Below are 17,763 nucleotides of genomic sequence, written 5' to 3' on the forward strand. Positions count from 1 at the left end.
AAGCAGCCAATCACAGGCTGATTTATACATCGCAGTGGCAACCAGTGAGAGTGTTAACGTTCGGAAGGTTGCCGTCCGCAGCTACATAATAGAGGGAAATAGCCTCACTATTGCATCGTCAATTTAAGCGGAGTTTCGAACGATTTTCAACCATTTGGGGGCGCACTAGCCAGACTTGCAACAGGAAAAGTGTACATTATTGGTCTTAAATGGTTATTGTTGGATAAATCACTTGTCGTAACCAAATGCTTCAAGGAGGATGTGTGTGATAGTGTTTGTAGATTCATTTTTTTTCACTTGTACTTTAAGCTAAATGAACATCTTAGTGTGTCAAAATGCATCCAGAGTTAATGGTTATTCATTTTAAGATTAGAAATGCACTGATTCCAGTTTCTTTACAACCAAATTAGCTGTTTTTGTGGGGGTGTTTTTTCAGATTTTTAGGACAGTTTTATTAGCACAGGAAACACACTACACTGCCATCGCTTTCTATTAGCCCGAGTTGCATTTACTCTGTAATAGGCCTAATATGAACCCCAAAAGAACCATGTCTGTAACAGAGATGCATCAGAGTGAAGAGCCTTTTAAAGGTCTTATGCTTATGTCCAGGTGCTCATGTGTGTATGTGTCCCTACGTGTGCTTCCGTGTACATGTGCCTGTCTCTGCTTGCATGTCCGTGTGCCATGTATTTGTGTATTCACTTATGTATATATCTGTATACTTGTGTGTGTGTGTGTGTGTGTGCGTGTGCTTCCGAGTGGATGCAAGTCCGACAAGATGCTGAGTTTGGTTGTCATGCCAGCAGGAAGTCATGCAACATGCGACAACATGGGGCTTACGGCCTTTTCTAAGAAAATGTGTAGGAGTGCTGCGTGCATGCGTGCAAGCGTTTCTGTGTGTGTGCTTCAGAGATTCTGAATTCTTCTCCATCGTCAGTGTGTTACACCACAGCCTGATAACACTTCTAAAACGGTCTTATTCCAGTATATACGGGTTAGTATGTGTTGCTATGAAATTTAAGGCTGTTGGAACTGCATAGCTGTATCAATACAGTCAAGTCTTCTATGGGTGTGAGTGTGTGTCTGCGTGCGTGTGTGTGTGTGCGCGTGTGGAGGATGGCTCATTTGAATAGTTGCTATGGATACCAAGCGCTGCTAAACTGAAAGGCAGAGCCGAACGGCGCATCTCCCTGCCGCTTTTCTCTTTCTTCTGTCATCCTCCAGCACTTTCTCTCTTTCTCCTCTCCATCGCTTTTTGTCACCCTCCGTCTGCCGCAACTGTCACTGCCTTTTCTTTCATTCAGCATTGTCTTTTCATCACACCTGCCTTCATGTAATTATTTCAATTCTTTCATATACCCCCCCTTTCTCTCTCTCTTCTCATCTTCAGATCTCTTCTCTGCCCTTTTTCAACCTCCTCCTTCGTGTTCTCAGTTTCTTCTCGTTTTCTCCTTCGGTCTCTTGTTTTTAGTGCCCCTTTTTTTATTTCTCTGCATGTGCTTATTTCATTCTTCCCTAGCCTTTCTGTTCTCTCCCTCCCTCCCTCCCTTCGTTCTTTTCCTCCCACTCATTCTCCTCCCTCGCTCCAGTCGTTCGTCTCAACAGAAGTGAGCGCATTCACAATTAGCATGTGTACCTGCAATTAGCGCTGACAAACCTCCAATAATTAGCCCTGTAAGAGCCGCCTTTCTTTCAGAGTAATCCCTCGCTTCTTCTTCTTCTCCCTCTTCTTCCTCTTCTTCTTTTTTTTTTCTCCCTCCTTTCCTCCCTTTCTTTCCTCAACACCCCCCCTTCCTCCCTAGAGCGCTCGTCATGTTCGGCTCATGTTCTTCCCCTTAATGCCACAGTGTCAGCCCCTGAAGAGAAACGCTTTCAGGAAGAGGGATACTGTCAGCAAACACACACACACACATACTCACGCTTACGCACACACACACACGTACACGCTAAGGGTGTAATGATAGACAAATGTATGGTATGTCCTGTGTGTTTTCACACCTCAAAATTGCACTTTTAATGCAGAAATAATTAATAAATTACGATTTCAAGTTTACCCTGTTCTTTCCGTCATCATTTGCTCAAATGGCAAAACCACCTGGTCCACACTTCTCCTGCCATTTACTGTTTCTGCAGTTTTTGCTCTTCTCTGCTAATAACATCAGTCTCAGTGGTGCTGTTACATTTATTTCACATATAAAAATAATGAGATTTGTGTTAAAAAACTACTTTTACATAATTTAAAGCTTTTACATTAAAATATGACCATTGTGACGCTCCACTGACCTGTAATAGGGAGAATAGGTGTCTCTATCATTCCCACTCCGGGCTCGGCAAGCTGCACCACTACTGCACTGAGCAACTTTGGTGAAGCAGGCAGGAGAAGGCTTGTGAGTCCTGTAATATTACTCTACAGCCTCTATGTGGAAAACATTTTAAAAGTTGTTGTAAATGTTCTTTATCAATTTTTTTGAATAAATTTGTCTTTGTCTTTAAGAGTGTACTGATTAACAGCAGGCTGTGATTGGCCATTTTGCCTGTTAGACAAACAGCCTCTTCCTGTCAAAGTAGGCGGATCTTGGCCACGTTGAGCTGTGAAAAGCACCAGACTCTGTGATGATGGGCAGAAGTGTGTATATCTCTGATTTTTCTACAAAATCAAGAGCACATACACACACACACATACACACACCTCGCTCAAACCCCTGTTGCTTAAGCGACCAGTTTTGATTTATGAGCTTCGAAGACACGCACACACACACACACACACTCACACTCACACGCTCTGCACATTTGGTAGTGACTAAGTGTTTGTCTCTCTCCGCATTGCTGCTAATGAGAATGGCAGTAAACAATAACTAGATCTCTTCAGGCACTTCAAAAGGAATGAAAGAAGATGGAGAGAGGGCTAAGTGAGGGAGAGGCAGAGAAGAATGAGGGGTAAACGAGAGAGAGAGAGAGAAAGTGAGGGGGAGCAAAAGAGAGTCAGGATGGATTCTTTCAAGAAAGGGGTCAATGGAGGCATTTGATATCAGTCGGTTAATGTGTGTGTGTGTGTGTGTGTGTGTGTGTTTGTTATAGTACAGTTTTAGGACAAAAATGTTCCTATATATATTTGCAGATTTTCCGATAAATAACATTTGCTACAGCACATTATACAGTATATTTACTGTTCATTTCTCATCAATATATCATCAAAAAATTATTAAATGTGGTGTGTTTTAAAAGTAACATAAAACATTAAAATGTTATCTTGTATATTTTCTAGTTTGTTAAATTTCAGAAAATAGAAATTGTAAAAAAAAAAACAGAACTAGAAAAGAAAACAGAACAGAAAAGCCATATTTATGTTTGTTTTTTTCTGGTATGTTAAATTTATAAAATAAATAAAAATTGTGTCTAAACATTTGCAGAACTATACCATATTTTATTATTTTTCTAGAATGTTAAATTTAGAAAATAAATGGAAATACTGTTTCAGGATTTGCAGAACAAAACCATATTTAGGTTTTTAGTTTTTCTGATATGTTAAATAAAAAAATTAATAGAAATTGTGTGTAATTATTTTTTAGTATGTTAAATTTTGAAAAAAACCCCAGAAATTGTGTTGCAGAAATTGCAAAATGATCCCATATTTAAGTTTATATTTCCCTGCTATGTTAAACTGAGTAAATAAATTATATTTATTATACATATTTGCTGAACAATGCCAGATTTAAATAAAACACAACATCATTCTGCATGTTGTAGACACAATTTCTATTTATTTTCTAAATGCAACATAATGGAAAACAATAAATAAAGGTGTGTCATGTGTCTTTACTTTTGCACATGCCAAACACTTGACACTTTGACACTATTGTATTTATGATAAACAGTAATCAAACTGTAGAATGTACAGAGGACAAGTTTTCTTCCTCTGCCCCAAAGATTGCATATATACAGTATATAGGACTTATGTGTGACCTCACATCCTGTCATTGTATTTAAAAACCAAAATGTGTGTAGGTGTGAGAGACCATTTCCGCCAGCTGATCAATCAGCTGGTGTGTCGTTGTGTCTTAACGCATTTAGTGTTTTTTCCATACACACACACACACACACACACACACACACACACACACACACACACACATCCCCTCTCTGCCTCTTCTCATCAGCCGTTCACTCTGTCTGTCGCTGTCTTTCATCATCAGTCTGTCACTCTCGTCCGTGGCTGTTCTCACTGTCCTTTGGAAAAAAATCAAACCTTCTCACTGTGTTTCACAATCAATTTCTTGAAGAGGTCTCGCGCTGAGTTTGTTTCGCTGTTCCTTAACAAGACCGTCCCACACTCTCTAAAACTCAAGGTCGAGTTCACACAAATGATTTATGCATTAGCGAACTATAAAAGCCAGTCGCAAACGCACATCTAGGGCACGCCTTCACCTTAGAAGTAAACGCATCAACCCATAAAACTTAACCAGCGACTTTATGGAAGTTAATGCACCACAGTAGCCTCAACTCATTACACTTGCATTTCTCTGAAACGGCTTATGGGAAATAATTGCCCTGACTCGTTCAAGTTGCGGTTTACTGAAATGGCTGGTGGGAAATGATTGCTTTCACTCGTTTGAGGTACATTTTACTCTTGAGGCTTGTAGAAAACGGTTGGAGGTATTTATTTCAGTGTCATTTTCCTCAGGTAACTTAACCTCCACAGTCCCGAGACTGAACACTTTACAACCAAATGTGTGTTTGGTATTAAAGCATGTGTCTTGCAACCTTGAAGTGAAATGGCATAATGCAGAAAAATGACACAATGCAAAATTACATAATGCAAAAAAAATCACTCAAACATTTAAGAATGACTGTAGGATATTCAGTGTCATTTGGAAGTAAGGGCAGGAAATCTGCAAGATTTTGAAAAATAAACACACTATTAATATTATTACTATTATTACTATCAATACAAAAAGATACAAAGCAAGAATGATCATTTGTATGTCTCTGTTTGCTGTACAATCATAAATAAAATATGTTTCTTATATTAAAAACCAAACAGACAACCAAAATCCTTGATTAATATATAAAGCCCCTGGCACTGAGCAGTGGAGCAGTGGAGCAGTGTACTCTGGAATGATGGTAGTGGTATGCAATCAGATTCTCACAGCAATGCTCTAAAATCTAGTTGAAAGCCTTCTTCCCTGGACAGTAGAGACAGTTACACCAACAAAAGCAGGATCAACTCTTTTTTTAATACCCTTGATTTTAGAAGAAACTATGAATGAGCTGGTGTCCCAATACTTTTGTCCATAGGTGACCTTGTTATTTGGCTTTGACAGTGTGTATGATTGAATTCTCTGAAGGACCTTGATGTTTTCCAAGAAAACTTGTCCAGTAAGGAGTACTGATGCCTGACCATGAAAAAAGAGGGCATGTATGTCCCATTTCTAACCTCTCTCTCTCTCTCTCTCTCTCTCTCTTTCTCTCTATCTCTCTGTCTCTGTCTCTTTCGTTCCCCTTTAGGGACTGCGTCTTCACTCGTCCGCCATGCTTGTCAGCCTTCGCCTCTCTCTCCTCTTTCTCTCGCTCCTCCTCCTCTTATTCCCGGCCTGCGAGGCGCGGCGGGGTGGAGGTGGTGGGGCCACCGGCGGCGGGGGTGGAGCCGGGGGCGTGAGCAGCAGCACCCGCGGCCACTCTATCATTGGACCGCCCCACTATCCTCCGGCGCCGGCCAGTCCAGTGGCTGCGCCACTGCCGCCCAAGTTTGCACAGGGCCTTAGCATTGCCGTCATCCTGGTGGGCAACTCCAGTGAGGTGACACTGGCCGAGGGTCTGGAGAAGGAGGACTTCCTGCACGTGCCGCTGCCGCCCAAGGTGGACCTGGTCACCATGAACGAGACGGACCCGAAGAGCATCATCAACCGCATTTGTGCCCTCATGTCCCGGAACTGGCTGCAGGGCGTGGTGTTCGGAGACGACACTGACCAGGAGGCTATCGCCCAGATCCTGGACTTCATCTCAGCCCAGACGCACATTCCCATCCTGGGCATCCGTGGGGGCTCCTCCATGATCATGGCTGCCAAGGTATTGCTGTTGTATGGCTTTTTCTGTGTCGCTCAGTCTGTGTTAGACTTTGTCCATCTCTTGCTTGTGGTCAGATTCTTCTGCTTGTTCCCTCGCTTTTGGTGTCTCTTGCTGTCTTATTTGCCTTTTCTCTCTTGGCGCTCACACTGTCTCTGTTTTGGTCTCTCTGGCTTTCTCTTCGTGTCTGTTTTAATATCTTTGGCCATCTATCTGTCTCTTTTTTGGTCTCTCTGGCTTTCTCTCTGTCTCTCTTTTGGTCTCTCTTACTTTTTTTCTGGTTCAGGTTTTCTCTACTTTTCTTTTGGTGTCTTTCTTTCAGCCTCTCATTTGGTCTCTGGTTTTCTCTCTGCTTTTCTTTTGGTCCCTCTGACCTTCTCTATGTTTCTCTTTTGGTCTCTTTTTTGGTCTTTCTCACTTTTCTTTCTTTCTGTCTCTTTGGCTATCCATCTGTCTTTATTGTGGTCTCTCTGGCTTTCTCTGCTTCTCTTTTGGTCTCTCTCACTTTCTTTCTGTCTCTCTTTTGGTCTCTGTCTTTCTTTCTCTCCTTTCGGGTTCTCTAGCTATCCATCTGTCTTTATTTTGGTCTCTCTGGCTTTTTCTGCTTCTCTTTTGGTCTCTCTGACATTCTCTCTTTCTCCTCTGTTTCGTATTTGATCTCTCTCTCTGTTCTTTCTTTCTTTCCTCCTCTTGTCTTTTGCTCTCTTTTTCTCTGATTGTTTATCACTTTTTGGCCCCAGGGTCTCTTTAGGCCTCTCTGTTTCTCTCTCTCTCTCTCTCTCTCTCTCTCTCTCTCTCTGTTATATATATAGTGCTGAGTCCTTTAGTTGTAGCAATAACCAAGGTCATCACATTGTCACAGAAGTCAGTGCGCGTGCTGGGGTAAAGTGTTCGTGTCCAAGACTGTTTTATCTGGCCCGATGATCGTGGCTAACGCGGCGCAGAGGGAACCGAGCGAAGCGCTTTGAAGTGAAAGTGTGAAGATGCGTGGTGCTGGTCAGAGACGCAATGGGGCTCATAGGCTCATATTAGTATTACTGTCACTTCTGCTATTACCAATACTCCACTGCCTTTTTTGCACGAAAAGAATGTGATGAACGTCTGAGAGACAGAGAAAATGTAAAAAAAAAAAAAAAGGAAATCAAAGAGCAAGGCATAAACAGACAGGGGGAGGTGAGAGAGAGAGAGAGAGAGAGAGAGAGAGAGAGAGAGAGAGAGAGAGAGAGAGAGAGAGAGAGACAAGGAGAGAGCCAGACTAAAAGAGGCTGTGTTGGTTTTACCCTATAGAAAGCAGGGGAATGAATAAGAGTGGGCATGGTGGGAGAGAGAGGGGAAAGAAAGGAAATGTCAGCAGGACTTTTAGCAAATGCCACCGACTGAAAGAGTGGGAGTCAAACATACTTGTTTTGTTTTTTGGGAAAAAAAGAGGGAACAAGGTAGAAAAAACTGAAAAACAAATTACAGCTGAGGCTCAACACAAGTGCGTTTTGAAATGTTAAAAACACAAGATTACCTAACAGCAGACTCTTTACAGACATTATCATAATGTTCACGAAACATCATCAAATCATTGCACTTCCATCTCCTCCGCTTTCCATTCTTCAAGGTGTGAAATGTCAAAAACATGATTTTCGATTCTGAGGTTAATATTCACTCCGATTTTCAATATACTTTATATGGACAAAAGTATTGGGGCACCTGCATGTTCATTGTTTCTATCGAAATTAAGAATATTAAAAGCCTTCATCCTGTTTTTGTTCGGAGTAACTCTCTGTACTGTCCAGAGATGGCTTTCAGTTAGACTTTGAAGGAGCATTACTGTGAGGACTTGATTACATTCAGCAACAAGAGCATTACTGAGGTCAGGATGTTGGATCTTCTTTCTTTCTGGAACCGAAAGTGGTTCTACTGTGACAAAGCTTAAAGAATGATTTAAGTCAACCTTTTGAAGGTCTAAAGAACTGTCACTTGATGTAAATAGTCTATATCACTTTTTTCACCATGGTTCTTCCCACTCCTTCTTATGGACCCAATTGTGGTGACGGAAGCTCTTCGTTATAGGGGTTAACTGGTCCACAGTGGTGCGTCGATTGCTCTGTACCACTCGCCAGAGTCGTCGTTCCTATCTGCCATCAGTGGCCTGTGGGGCACCATTGCTATGCTGTTGGGAGGCACTCAATGTGCATTCCTTGTACACCTTAGCACACCTGGCTCAGCAGCATCCAAGAAAGCTAGCAGTTTCTGAGATGCCACGACCCTTCTTTTGGAACGCTATTATCACACTCTTTTGGAGGATTCTGCTGCAACTGACTGGTGTGCTTGCTTAATTACATGCTTGCTTAATTAAACCCAGTCAATTGGCATGTGTGACATCTCAGGGGTGGTCATAATATTCTGATATGACTGTGATAGTGGTCAGAGGGTGGTAGAATCTCGGAAATGGTTATTCCCACTATTAGGTAGGTGTTCTTAATATTCTGAAATGAGTTAATATGGTATTGTTTAGTAGTGGTGCTGTCCTAGGGCTACTAAGGGCTAAAAAGAAGGTCAAGTTCCTCCACATTGTATGAAGCACAATCATTTCTTGCATAAATGTTTCATGTAATGTTGTTGTGGTTGTTGTTTGAGAGAGACAGTCACATATCGCTTATTCATTCAAGTGCTGCCTCTGTTAACCCTTATAAACGGAGTTATTACTTTTGTTTTGCTATGCTATTCAGATTGAATTATGTAAGTACAGTTATTAAATAATGAGTTATACAATGAATTTCATTTACATTGATTTACATTCCATATCAACACCTGTGAATCTAGACTTCTGACCTTTTGCTTGTTCTGTGTGAAGCAGTGTCAGAAATGGGCAAAAATCTACAGAATAGCTTTTCTCTCCACAAAGCAACTACAGGACTACAGGAATAACAATATTCATTCACCCCCCTAAATGACCAGTAAACATATATACACCGATTAGCCATAACATTAGTACCTAATATCGAGTAGATCTGACCATTTGAGGCATGGACCCTACAAGGCCTCTGAAGCGTCCTGTGGTATTTGGCACCAAGGTGTTTGCAGCAGATCATTTAAGTCCTGTAAGTTGTGAGCCTTAGATGCCCATGACTCTGTAACCCATGACTCTATGACCAGGGAACCAAACCCTGTTCTGTAGCAATGAAAGCAGTGTTGTTACCCACTACACTAATGGCATTTTTTACACATGCCCTTTTTAGTCCAGTTAAATCAGACCCTGGTTCATTTTCATCCTTGGTGTGATTTGTTTGGGCAGGTGTAAATACAGTAATCGCACTCAGATGTGGACCAAAACAACCACACCAAGACCCTTGGAAGAGACGGTCTCGGTCCGGTCCCAAATGAGCTCTGGAGCAATTTGTTTGTGGTGAGAACGTTATCTGACCTCGATCTGACCCAACTATCAGGTGTACTCAGCAAGTTTGAGCTAAACGGCTCTGCAGGTGTAGTTTAACCTGGTATGTTGCCCAGATAACTATGAGCAAATGCCACTTCTGCATTTGCTCCATGTTAAACTTCACAGAAATATGCAATGGTCAAGAACACAGGCCTTTTTTTATGTTTTACTTTTTTTTGCTACTGCCCCAGACAGGTCAGACCAATAAGCGTTTTGATGTGACACATTTTGATGTGTACCACAACCTCCAAGCTTAGTCATTAACTGATTCAGACCAGAGCAAACCAACTATAGGTGTGAAAACACCCCAAGAATCGCTAAGAATACTACTGCTACTAATACTAATAATAAGAAGATCAATATTTTCAGAAGTCTGCTACATACTAGCAATTAAATCTGGTGAGCTCAACATCAGGAAACAGGTGCAGTGGTTAGAAAGTGAACTCTGTCGGGCATGTTGTTAGTAATAAGCTTGATTAGATTGCTGTTTTAGTTCAGGAATATTTTCTTGTTAAGCAAACTTCATTCCACAAGTTTTCATAAGCTACGTTTCTGTATTTGTGTGCTGATATTTCATGTTGCCGATGCTGCACGTCCCTCAACATCTGCTGTTTGAACTGTATCCGACTCGGTCAGTACCCAGGAGTGGAGGTGTGGATCCCTTAGGCTAGGCTCTTTCTTTCAACAAATGATTTTGTTCATTCACTGCATTGAAACACCTCAGACTGTACAGGTACTGAGCCTCTCCATCTCTAAAAACAGACTCTGTAAAGGAAAGTAAAGGATAGGCCTTTTCACCCTGGTCACCTCTATGGAAGGAAGGGATGTGAATGCTAATTCTAACCGTCGCTGTGTTCTTCTTGTTTTCCACGCTTTGAGCCAGTTTGTTTTTCAGTGGAAGCATGTGGAACATAACCCTGGTTAGTATGTTGAACCTTTTATTCTTTCATTTCCAAATAGTGTTTACACCCTGTTTTCTGATCATTTAGCATTTAGCATAAAGTAAGGTGATACCATATGAATTAAAGCCTAATCCTTTTTTTGTTTCCCCTGATGTCCATTTTTTACCAAAGTGGAGAAATTATGATCTATTTTGTGTAACGTCTGATGTCTTCAGTCTTGAGCTGTAATCCAACGTTTTTCTTTAACAGACACCATAACATTTATGTTTTTTGTAGAGTTGTAATATCTATCTGCCGCACATTCAACCAGTGCAGCCCAACAGCCATATTTTAAGGGCAAGCTAGGTAATCTAAGCTAGGTACAATATATATCACATTAATACAGGATATCACCCACCAGGTGGGAAATGTAGGTACGCTCATATAAGGGAATACTAGCTAGTCTTGCTGTAGTTTGCATTAAATAAATAAATGTAAAATGTATAAATAAATCAGTAAATTAATGGTAGAATTTTTTATTTTTTTTTACCATGGTAACTCTGTTAAGCCTCACCAGGCACAGGCATTGTACATAAAATGGTAGCGCTATGTTGTAATTTGTCAGGTTTGGCAAGTTACTGATCATAATAGTGATTACATTACTTGACCATACACTGGTTATCATGGGGCCCAGTAATATTGTGATGAGATCATAGCCTAGCAATATGACGGGCCACACAGTCCTTCAGTTCATAGTTCACAGAAAAATCTATGAACCATTTACTCCCCAGTCTGTACAGTCCTTATATAAAACATCTACTGAAAAGATGCCAATTTTTAAAACTACAGCTTCTCTGATGACCCAAGAACCAACTGATTTACATACCTTCGCCTAGTTTCGTTAGTTTAACCACGCCCGATCATATTGCAGTTCTCAGAAGTGATTCTTGAATGAGGCACAATGCAGGACAGCCTTTGTGCCTTGTTTTCCATTGAAAATGAATAAGATGGTTTTCCTTCTCCTGTCAGTGCCAATATTTTTGTCCAACACCACTGAGAAAGCAATGGGAGAATTATGTATGGGCTTAATTGAATTAGAGAGGGATATCTTATCCACTTCATTACACACAGAGACATATGAATGTGTCTACATACAATCATCAGCATACTGCATGGATCATAGAATGAGTAGAATGGACACAATGGCAAATTGGGCTGGTGTCAAGAGCACTTTTGCAGAATGTTAAGCATAAATAGACTATTCACAAACATTTCAGGCCTGTTCCACTGGTGGCAAATATGGGGAGCTAAGCTATCAGAGTCACTTGCTATTGTACTGAGGACTTCTTCAGTAGGATTACCTTTTCAAGCTAGAACAACACGGTATGACGTATGCATTGAAGAAATGGTGCATATTATTTAAATAACATAAGGGGCTAGACATATTTCTCACAGTAAACCAAAAGGGCACTTGTTTGTGATCTAGCTAACTAGATCTGCCTTTGTCTTGGCAGCGGCCTTCAAATCACTACATGAATCGCTGGGCTCTAAGTTATTGGCTTCCTATGAACAAAAGGCTTTTCAAAAATAACAGATAAGAAGGCAACTGTTTTTGCTGTTTCTGTGTTTGCACATTTTTAATAGAAATGAAATGCAGAAAGCACCGGGTCTACATGCAGTATAAACCTATATGTGCATAATATAAACCTATATCTGCTAACAAAACAGCCACTAAGGGACCTATTGAAATAGATTGACAAACAGAGCTGATGTCTTATTATTTTACTGACATTTTATTTTGAATTTAGGGTCTATAAAATGATAGTTTACTATTGTGACTACTCTTTCTGAATCAACTAGCTAATAAAATGAGTTAGCTTGCCTTCAGAAGATTAAGAAGGCATCAATGGTGATGATAGAAATGTTCAACTAGTGACAAGGCCGTAAAGTTTGACCAAGCAGCTTGTTTTGGGTTTGGGAAAATGGGAAACAGTCCTCTTTGACTATCTTGTGTCAGTATTGAAATTGCAGTAACATTGTATAAATCTATATTTTTGGCACATTATGTACTTATTAGCACACATGACTCTGCAGGCCTTGTATTATTAATACAGTATAAACACAACACCAAGGCAGATGGTAACAATCGGTAAGATTGGACTGGTCAGTCACATTTACAGGGCAAGACTTGGGAATGGTCTTTTCTTCAGCAGCTTATCAGATTTATATGATGCCTTTTTGGTTTCCTTTCCAGTGAGACAGTGAGCTGTCGAATGTAGTCTTCCTCTGACTAATCTCTTATCCTTAATCTAAGTCAAGTGGGCTCCCCTATCAAGATGCTATGAGCCGCCAGGTTGTAGCATCTCGATTGTTCTTGGTTCTTCCAATAGATTCCAGTGTGATAAAACTGAAGTTTGCCATAAGCAGTTTCACCTAGCTATTACGAGGCCTGGCACATCGAGTAGAAATTCTTACCGAGCTGGATAGCGTGGCGGATTTCATGCTTAATGGAAACTGGAAAATACACACACATACACACTCACACACATGCTAGGTGTGCAGTGCGCCTAGCCAAGAGCGTTCAACAAACGCGGAGAAGATTGTTCAAGACCGAGTCAAGCAGTTACTCTTTCACATTCCCACTTGCCATAGAAAGCTCTTACCGAGTTTAATTGATTTGAATTCTGGCCTGCAGTGCACTTATACATATTCAGTGTTGAGTTTTCTCCCAAGATTTGTGTTATGCCACAAATTTTACACAGACAAGACGCTTCTATAATTAACAGAATATCACAGATTCGTCACTGTTGTACAGGCATTGCACAAAGCTTTGTGTTGCATGAATCAGAGGCATTTTCTGCTATGTATGAAGCTGATTCAGGAGCCTAATTGTAATAGGGGCCAATTTAGGGGCATGTCTCTGCCTCATAAGCATTTGCGGAAATGCAGCTCAAAACATGGGGGGTGGATGATGGGAGGTGGTACATGGTATTAACATATTACATGTTTTAAGATACTTTCTTAACCCATTAAAACCCCTTATAGGCCTCTATGTGGGCCTATACTTAAATTACTCACCCACAGACATCGGCACACACATCGGCACATCAGCCATAGCATTAAAACCACCTGCCTAATATTGTGTAGGTTCCCCTCATGCTGCCAAAACAGCTCTGACCTATCAATGCATGGACTCAAATACTCAAATACTCTGAAGGTGTCCTGTGGTATCGGACACCAAGAAATTAGCAGCAGTTGCATTTCTTTAAGTCCTGTAAGTTGTGAAGTGGGGCCTGTATGGATCCCATGGTTGCCAGTTCACTGGCTGTCTTTCCCTGGAGCATTTTTTGTACAGTAGGTTCTGACCACTGCATACCACTGCTAACAGCCCAGTCGTCTGGCCCATTGTCAAAGTATTACAGATTCTTACGCTTGGCCAGTTTTTCCTCCTTCCAGCAAATCTTCCTCCTGGCAACTTAATATCTTATATCTAACTGTTCACTTGCTGCCTAATATGTATATCTTACCCCTAGACAGGTGCTGTTGTAAAAAAAAATGGACCGACTTTACGCAAATGAGCTGAGCAGCGACCATTCCGATGATCTGTTGATGTGTGGTGTGGTAGCTGAAGCCTGTAGACTTAGTTACACATTGAAGACTCAATACTTAGTGAACAGGCCAGAATGTGGCTAGAAGTTGGAGAGGAAAGCAATTTGGGTTACTATGATGAAAATGTAGCGTTCACTACTACTTATGCATGACTACTGCCTAAATTGCAGAATAAAAACACATACAGGTTTTAACCATGTTTGTATTATTCATGTTTATACACTTGAATAATTTTATGGTCTGTATCAGGGGCCATATTTCAACTCCTCACTCCTCAAAAGACAAAAGTGACATATTTATATATACTGCAATAATTGTAATAACTACTGAATTTTTAGTAGTTATATACAATTCAAACTAAAAAAAGACCTATATGGTTCCTAGGGTTAATTATATTTACCAGCCTGAAAAGGGCTGCAGCATCACCCCCCCTCCCCCACTTCCCAAGCCCCTGTACATGTTTGAGAAGGTCTATGCAGCACAGCACTTACTGTTTCACTGCCCCCGTTATTGTTTCTCAGAGTTCAATTAAACCCCTGTAGAACGTTCTGGCGGGAAATAACTTCCTTTATTAAGACTCTGTTCTCTTCACCACTGAACTTGCAGTTTTCGGCTATGTCTCAAGCTTGTTGACAGCTTCACTGTTTCAGTGTGCCTCCTCAACCCTGCGGGTCACGAGTACACCGCTAGTAGACAGGGTATGTGTTGCGGCCTTATACAGAATGTTAATTTCAGATGCATCGTGAGCACATATGGTGGTCACATTAGGGCACAATTTGCACTACACCTGCGCTCTTGACTACATCTGGCTTTGAGTGTGCTTACGTGTGCACTATTAATACACACAGATATCTGATATCTGATTTTAACAGTTAGATTAGATTACAGTCATTTAAACATCGTACTGTAGTACCTAATAGACCTATTGTTACTATTGCTACTGTTACTAAAAACAGGAAAATTGAAATCCAACCAGTTCCACTTGAATCCAGTAACTGTAACTGCCCTGGATGATTACATATGTTCAGTTATTCATGAGATTCATCTACAGCTTGAACTTGTTCAGCTTGTCCAGTTTCTTCATCTGCATCTGTTCATGTGTGCGAATCAAAAAGAGCTTCCCTGCAAGCAGTAAACACCACAGATTTAACCTATTTTTGAATAAAAATACTGAAACATTAATAAAATAGTAAAATTAGCCACTGTTTTTTTCCTATTTGACAAAAATAGCTTAATTTTGGTGTCAGGCTACTGTAAAAAAACACATTTTGAGGTAATATCTTTAACATTAAACAAATCTGGATTTGGAAACAAACCAACAAATTCTTTACTGACATATTCATATGTATCATATGGTTCTTATATACATATGATTCTGAATCAAGTGATAGCATTTCTAAAGTCTAGTTTACATATGAGAGGCATTTTCTTATTTCTTTATTGTACTTTTATTTTGTACATTTGACATACTTCATTTTCAGTTGGACAAAAAAAGCTTACATTTGGTTTGTGAATATGTTAATCCACTGCAAGTCAAAATGTATCAATTATAAAACCATAATGATTCATATCATTAACCTTGAATAAATCTGGATTTAGAAACAAGACGGGAAAATGTGAAATAAATATATTTTTAGCTATACAGTTTGACATGTACCTTACCTCACTCATATATTACTGTAATGTGACTGGTGGATCATTTTTAAAATCCAGGTTCCTGCAGTTTCCATGTGAGAGCCATTGTCTTATTGTTCTGTCTTTATTGTACTTTTATTTAGTAAATTTGCATATTTTATTTACAAAATGTTCTATTCATCTGTTTTCTGTTCATTTGTCAACTGTTTAAATGTGACAATATCTTCAACAAATCCTCATTAAGTTAGTTAGTACCACACAAACACACACACACACACACAATCCTAAAAACACATGTGTGTGTTTAAGAAATTCTGATGTATTTTAGCAGGAAGTCACTTTGTGGAAAAACAACTGAGCAGATCACCAAACAAGTAAACCAGATGACCAAATGAACTCCAGAATGGGCATGAATGGGCTCATTTAACGCTAAATGTGCACCAGCCCTTAAAACATTGGATGTAAAATCAGAAAGAAAATCGAAAAATGTGAAAAATGTGCTTTGCTGGGTTTAATGATGGGTTGCAAAGCTGAAGACTGCTTACGTCATATGTTTAGAAAGAAATGTGACTATTGACTATTGACAGTTTTCACTTTATCAGAACTTTAATAAACCTGTGTAATAAATCTGATCTTTCACAGTGGGTTTAGCTCTATTACTGATGATTATTTCATACGAGTAAGCGAGTACCCATTCTTAAAACAGATGCAGGATTCAGAATGCTCAGCTTAAACAAGCCGGAGACTTCAGTAATCACTATTAATAGATTAGCATGAATTCTACAGATGCAGCGCGCTGCTGATGTTCACTGCTGTTCTGATTTATCTGACTGCTTCAGAGCAGGAGTGGCTCTTTATGCTGGCTGTTTTCTTTACTGGTACATTTTTCTTGAATACGCTTCTAAAGGCCAAGTCACCTCAATGTAACCGCCGCTGAGTGAGCGAGCGAGCGAGCCGGTGCATGAGCGCATGAATGCAGCTATAAAAAGAGGAAGAGGAGATGAAGAGAGGGAACGAGGAAGGATAAAAATGCCAGCTGGAGACGGAGATGGGTAGAATGGGACCATAGTGGAGAGACGGAGAGAGAAAAGGGAGAAAGAGAGATGCATTCGAAAAAGAGAGAGAGAGAGGAAGAGAGAGGGGGATGTTATAAAACAAAGTGTGGGGGTGTGAAATAAAGGAAGCTTCTCAACATGCAATTACAACACACGCTTAAGTTTGTAAAAAGGAGGAATTGATTAAAAAAAAGACAAGAGAGAGAGAGAGAGAGAGAAGAGGGGAACCGGCAGGGAAATAAAGCAAGAGTTAGAGAGACAGAAAATGTGCGAGCGACCGAGAGAGAGAGAGAGAGAGAGAGAGAGAAAGAGAGAGAGAGAGAGAGAGAGAGTGAGAGAGAGTGAAAAGGGAAACTGGCAGGGAAATAAAGAAAGAGTAAAAGAGACAAAAAATGTGAGAGAGAGAAAGAGAGAGAGAGAGAGAGAGAGAGAGAGAGACAGAGAGAGAGAGAGGGGATGCAGTTCTGAGGCACAGATGTAGGGCGAGAAGAAGCGTGTGAACGAAAACGAGAGAAAGAGAGAGAGAGAGAGAGAAAGAGAGAGAGAGGAAGATGTGTGACATGCCACAGGAGGAGGTGGTTAAATAGGGGGGATTGAGGAGTGTTTTCAACCCTGTCTTTTTCTTAATAATTACCTCTTTTTCACTCCCCCTCTCTCCCTCTCCCTCTCTCTCTCTCTCTCTCTCTCTCTTTCTCTCTTTCTCTCTGTCTCTCTCTCTCTCATACACACACACACTCTGTGGGCTGAATCGGTTGGCATGGCAACCACTGGCACATACATTTCTATATATATGTAAAAGGATGCTGAGGGAGAGAGAGAGAGAGAGAGAGAGAGAGAGAGAGAGAGAGAAAGAGAGAGAGAGAGAGAGAGAGAGTCTGTTCTGGGAGTGAGAGAGTGTTTTTAGGAGGGAGGAGTTTTTGGAAGAAGCTTCAGGCTCTGATGCTGTAGAGGCAGAGGACACGTCAGAGAGAATGGTCAGGTTAACAGAGACACGCACACACACACACACACACACACACACACACACACACACACACATATACACACTGAGTTCATGCCAGGAGAGATAGGAGGAGGAGAGAAATAGAGAAAG

The 17,763-nt window shown here is 40.6% G+C and overlaps 1 protein-coding gene across 3 annotated transcripts in view; it reads left to right on the forward strand.

Moving 5' to 3' along the window:
* grin2bb (glutamate receptor, ionotropic, N-methyl D-aspartate 2B, genome duplicate b) overlaps nucleotides 1-17,763 on the forward strand; it is a 152,862-nt gene that overhangs the window by 22,477 nt on the left and 112,622 nt on the right. For all 3 annotated transcript variants that reach the window (XM_072657869.1, XM_072657868.1, XM_072657870.1), the window contains one exon: nucleotides 5,506-6,066. In XM_072657869.1, coding sequence (XP_072513970.1) covers nucleotides 5,506-6,066 — 561 coding nt within the window. The remainder of the gene's footprint in view (nucleotides 1-5,505; nucleotides 6,067-17,763) is intronic.

The sequence above is a fragment of the Salminus brasiliensis genome, chromosome 15 (genome assembly GCF_030463535.1).
Source record: "Salminus brasiliensis chromosome 15, fSalBra1.hap2, whole genome shotgun sequence".
Taxonomy (NCBI): domain Eukaryota; kingdom Metazoa; phylum Chordata; class Actinopteri; order Characiformes; family Bryconidae; genus Salminus; species Salminus brasiliensis.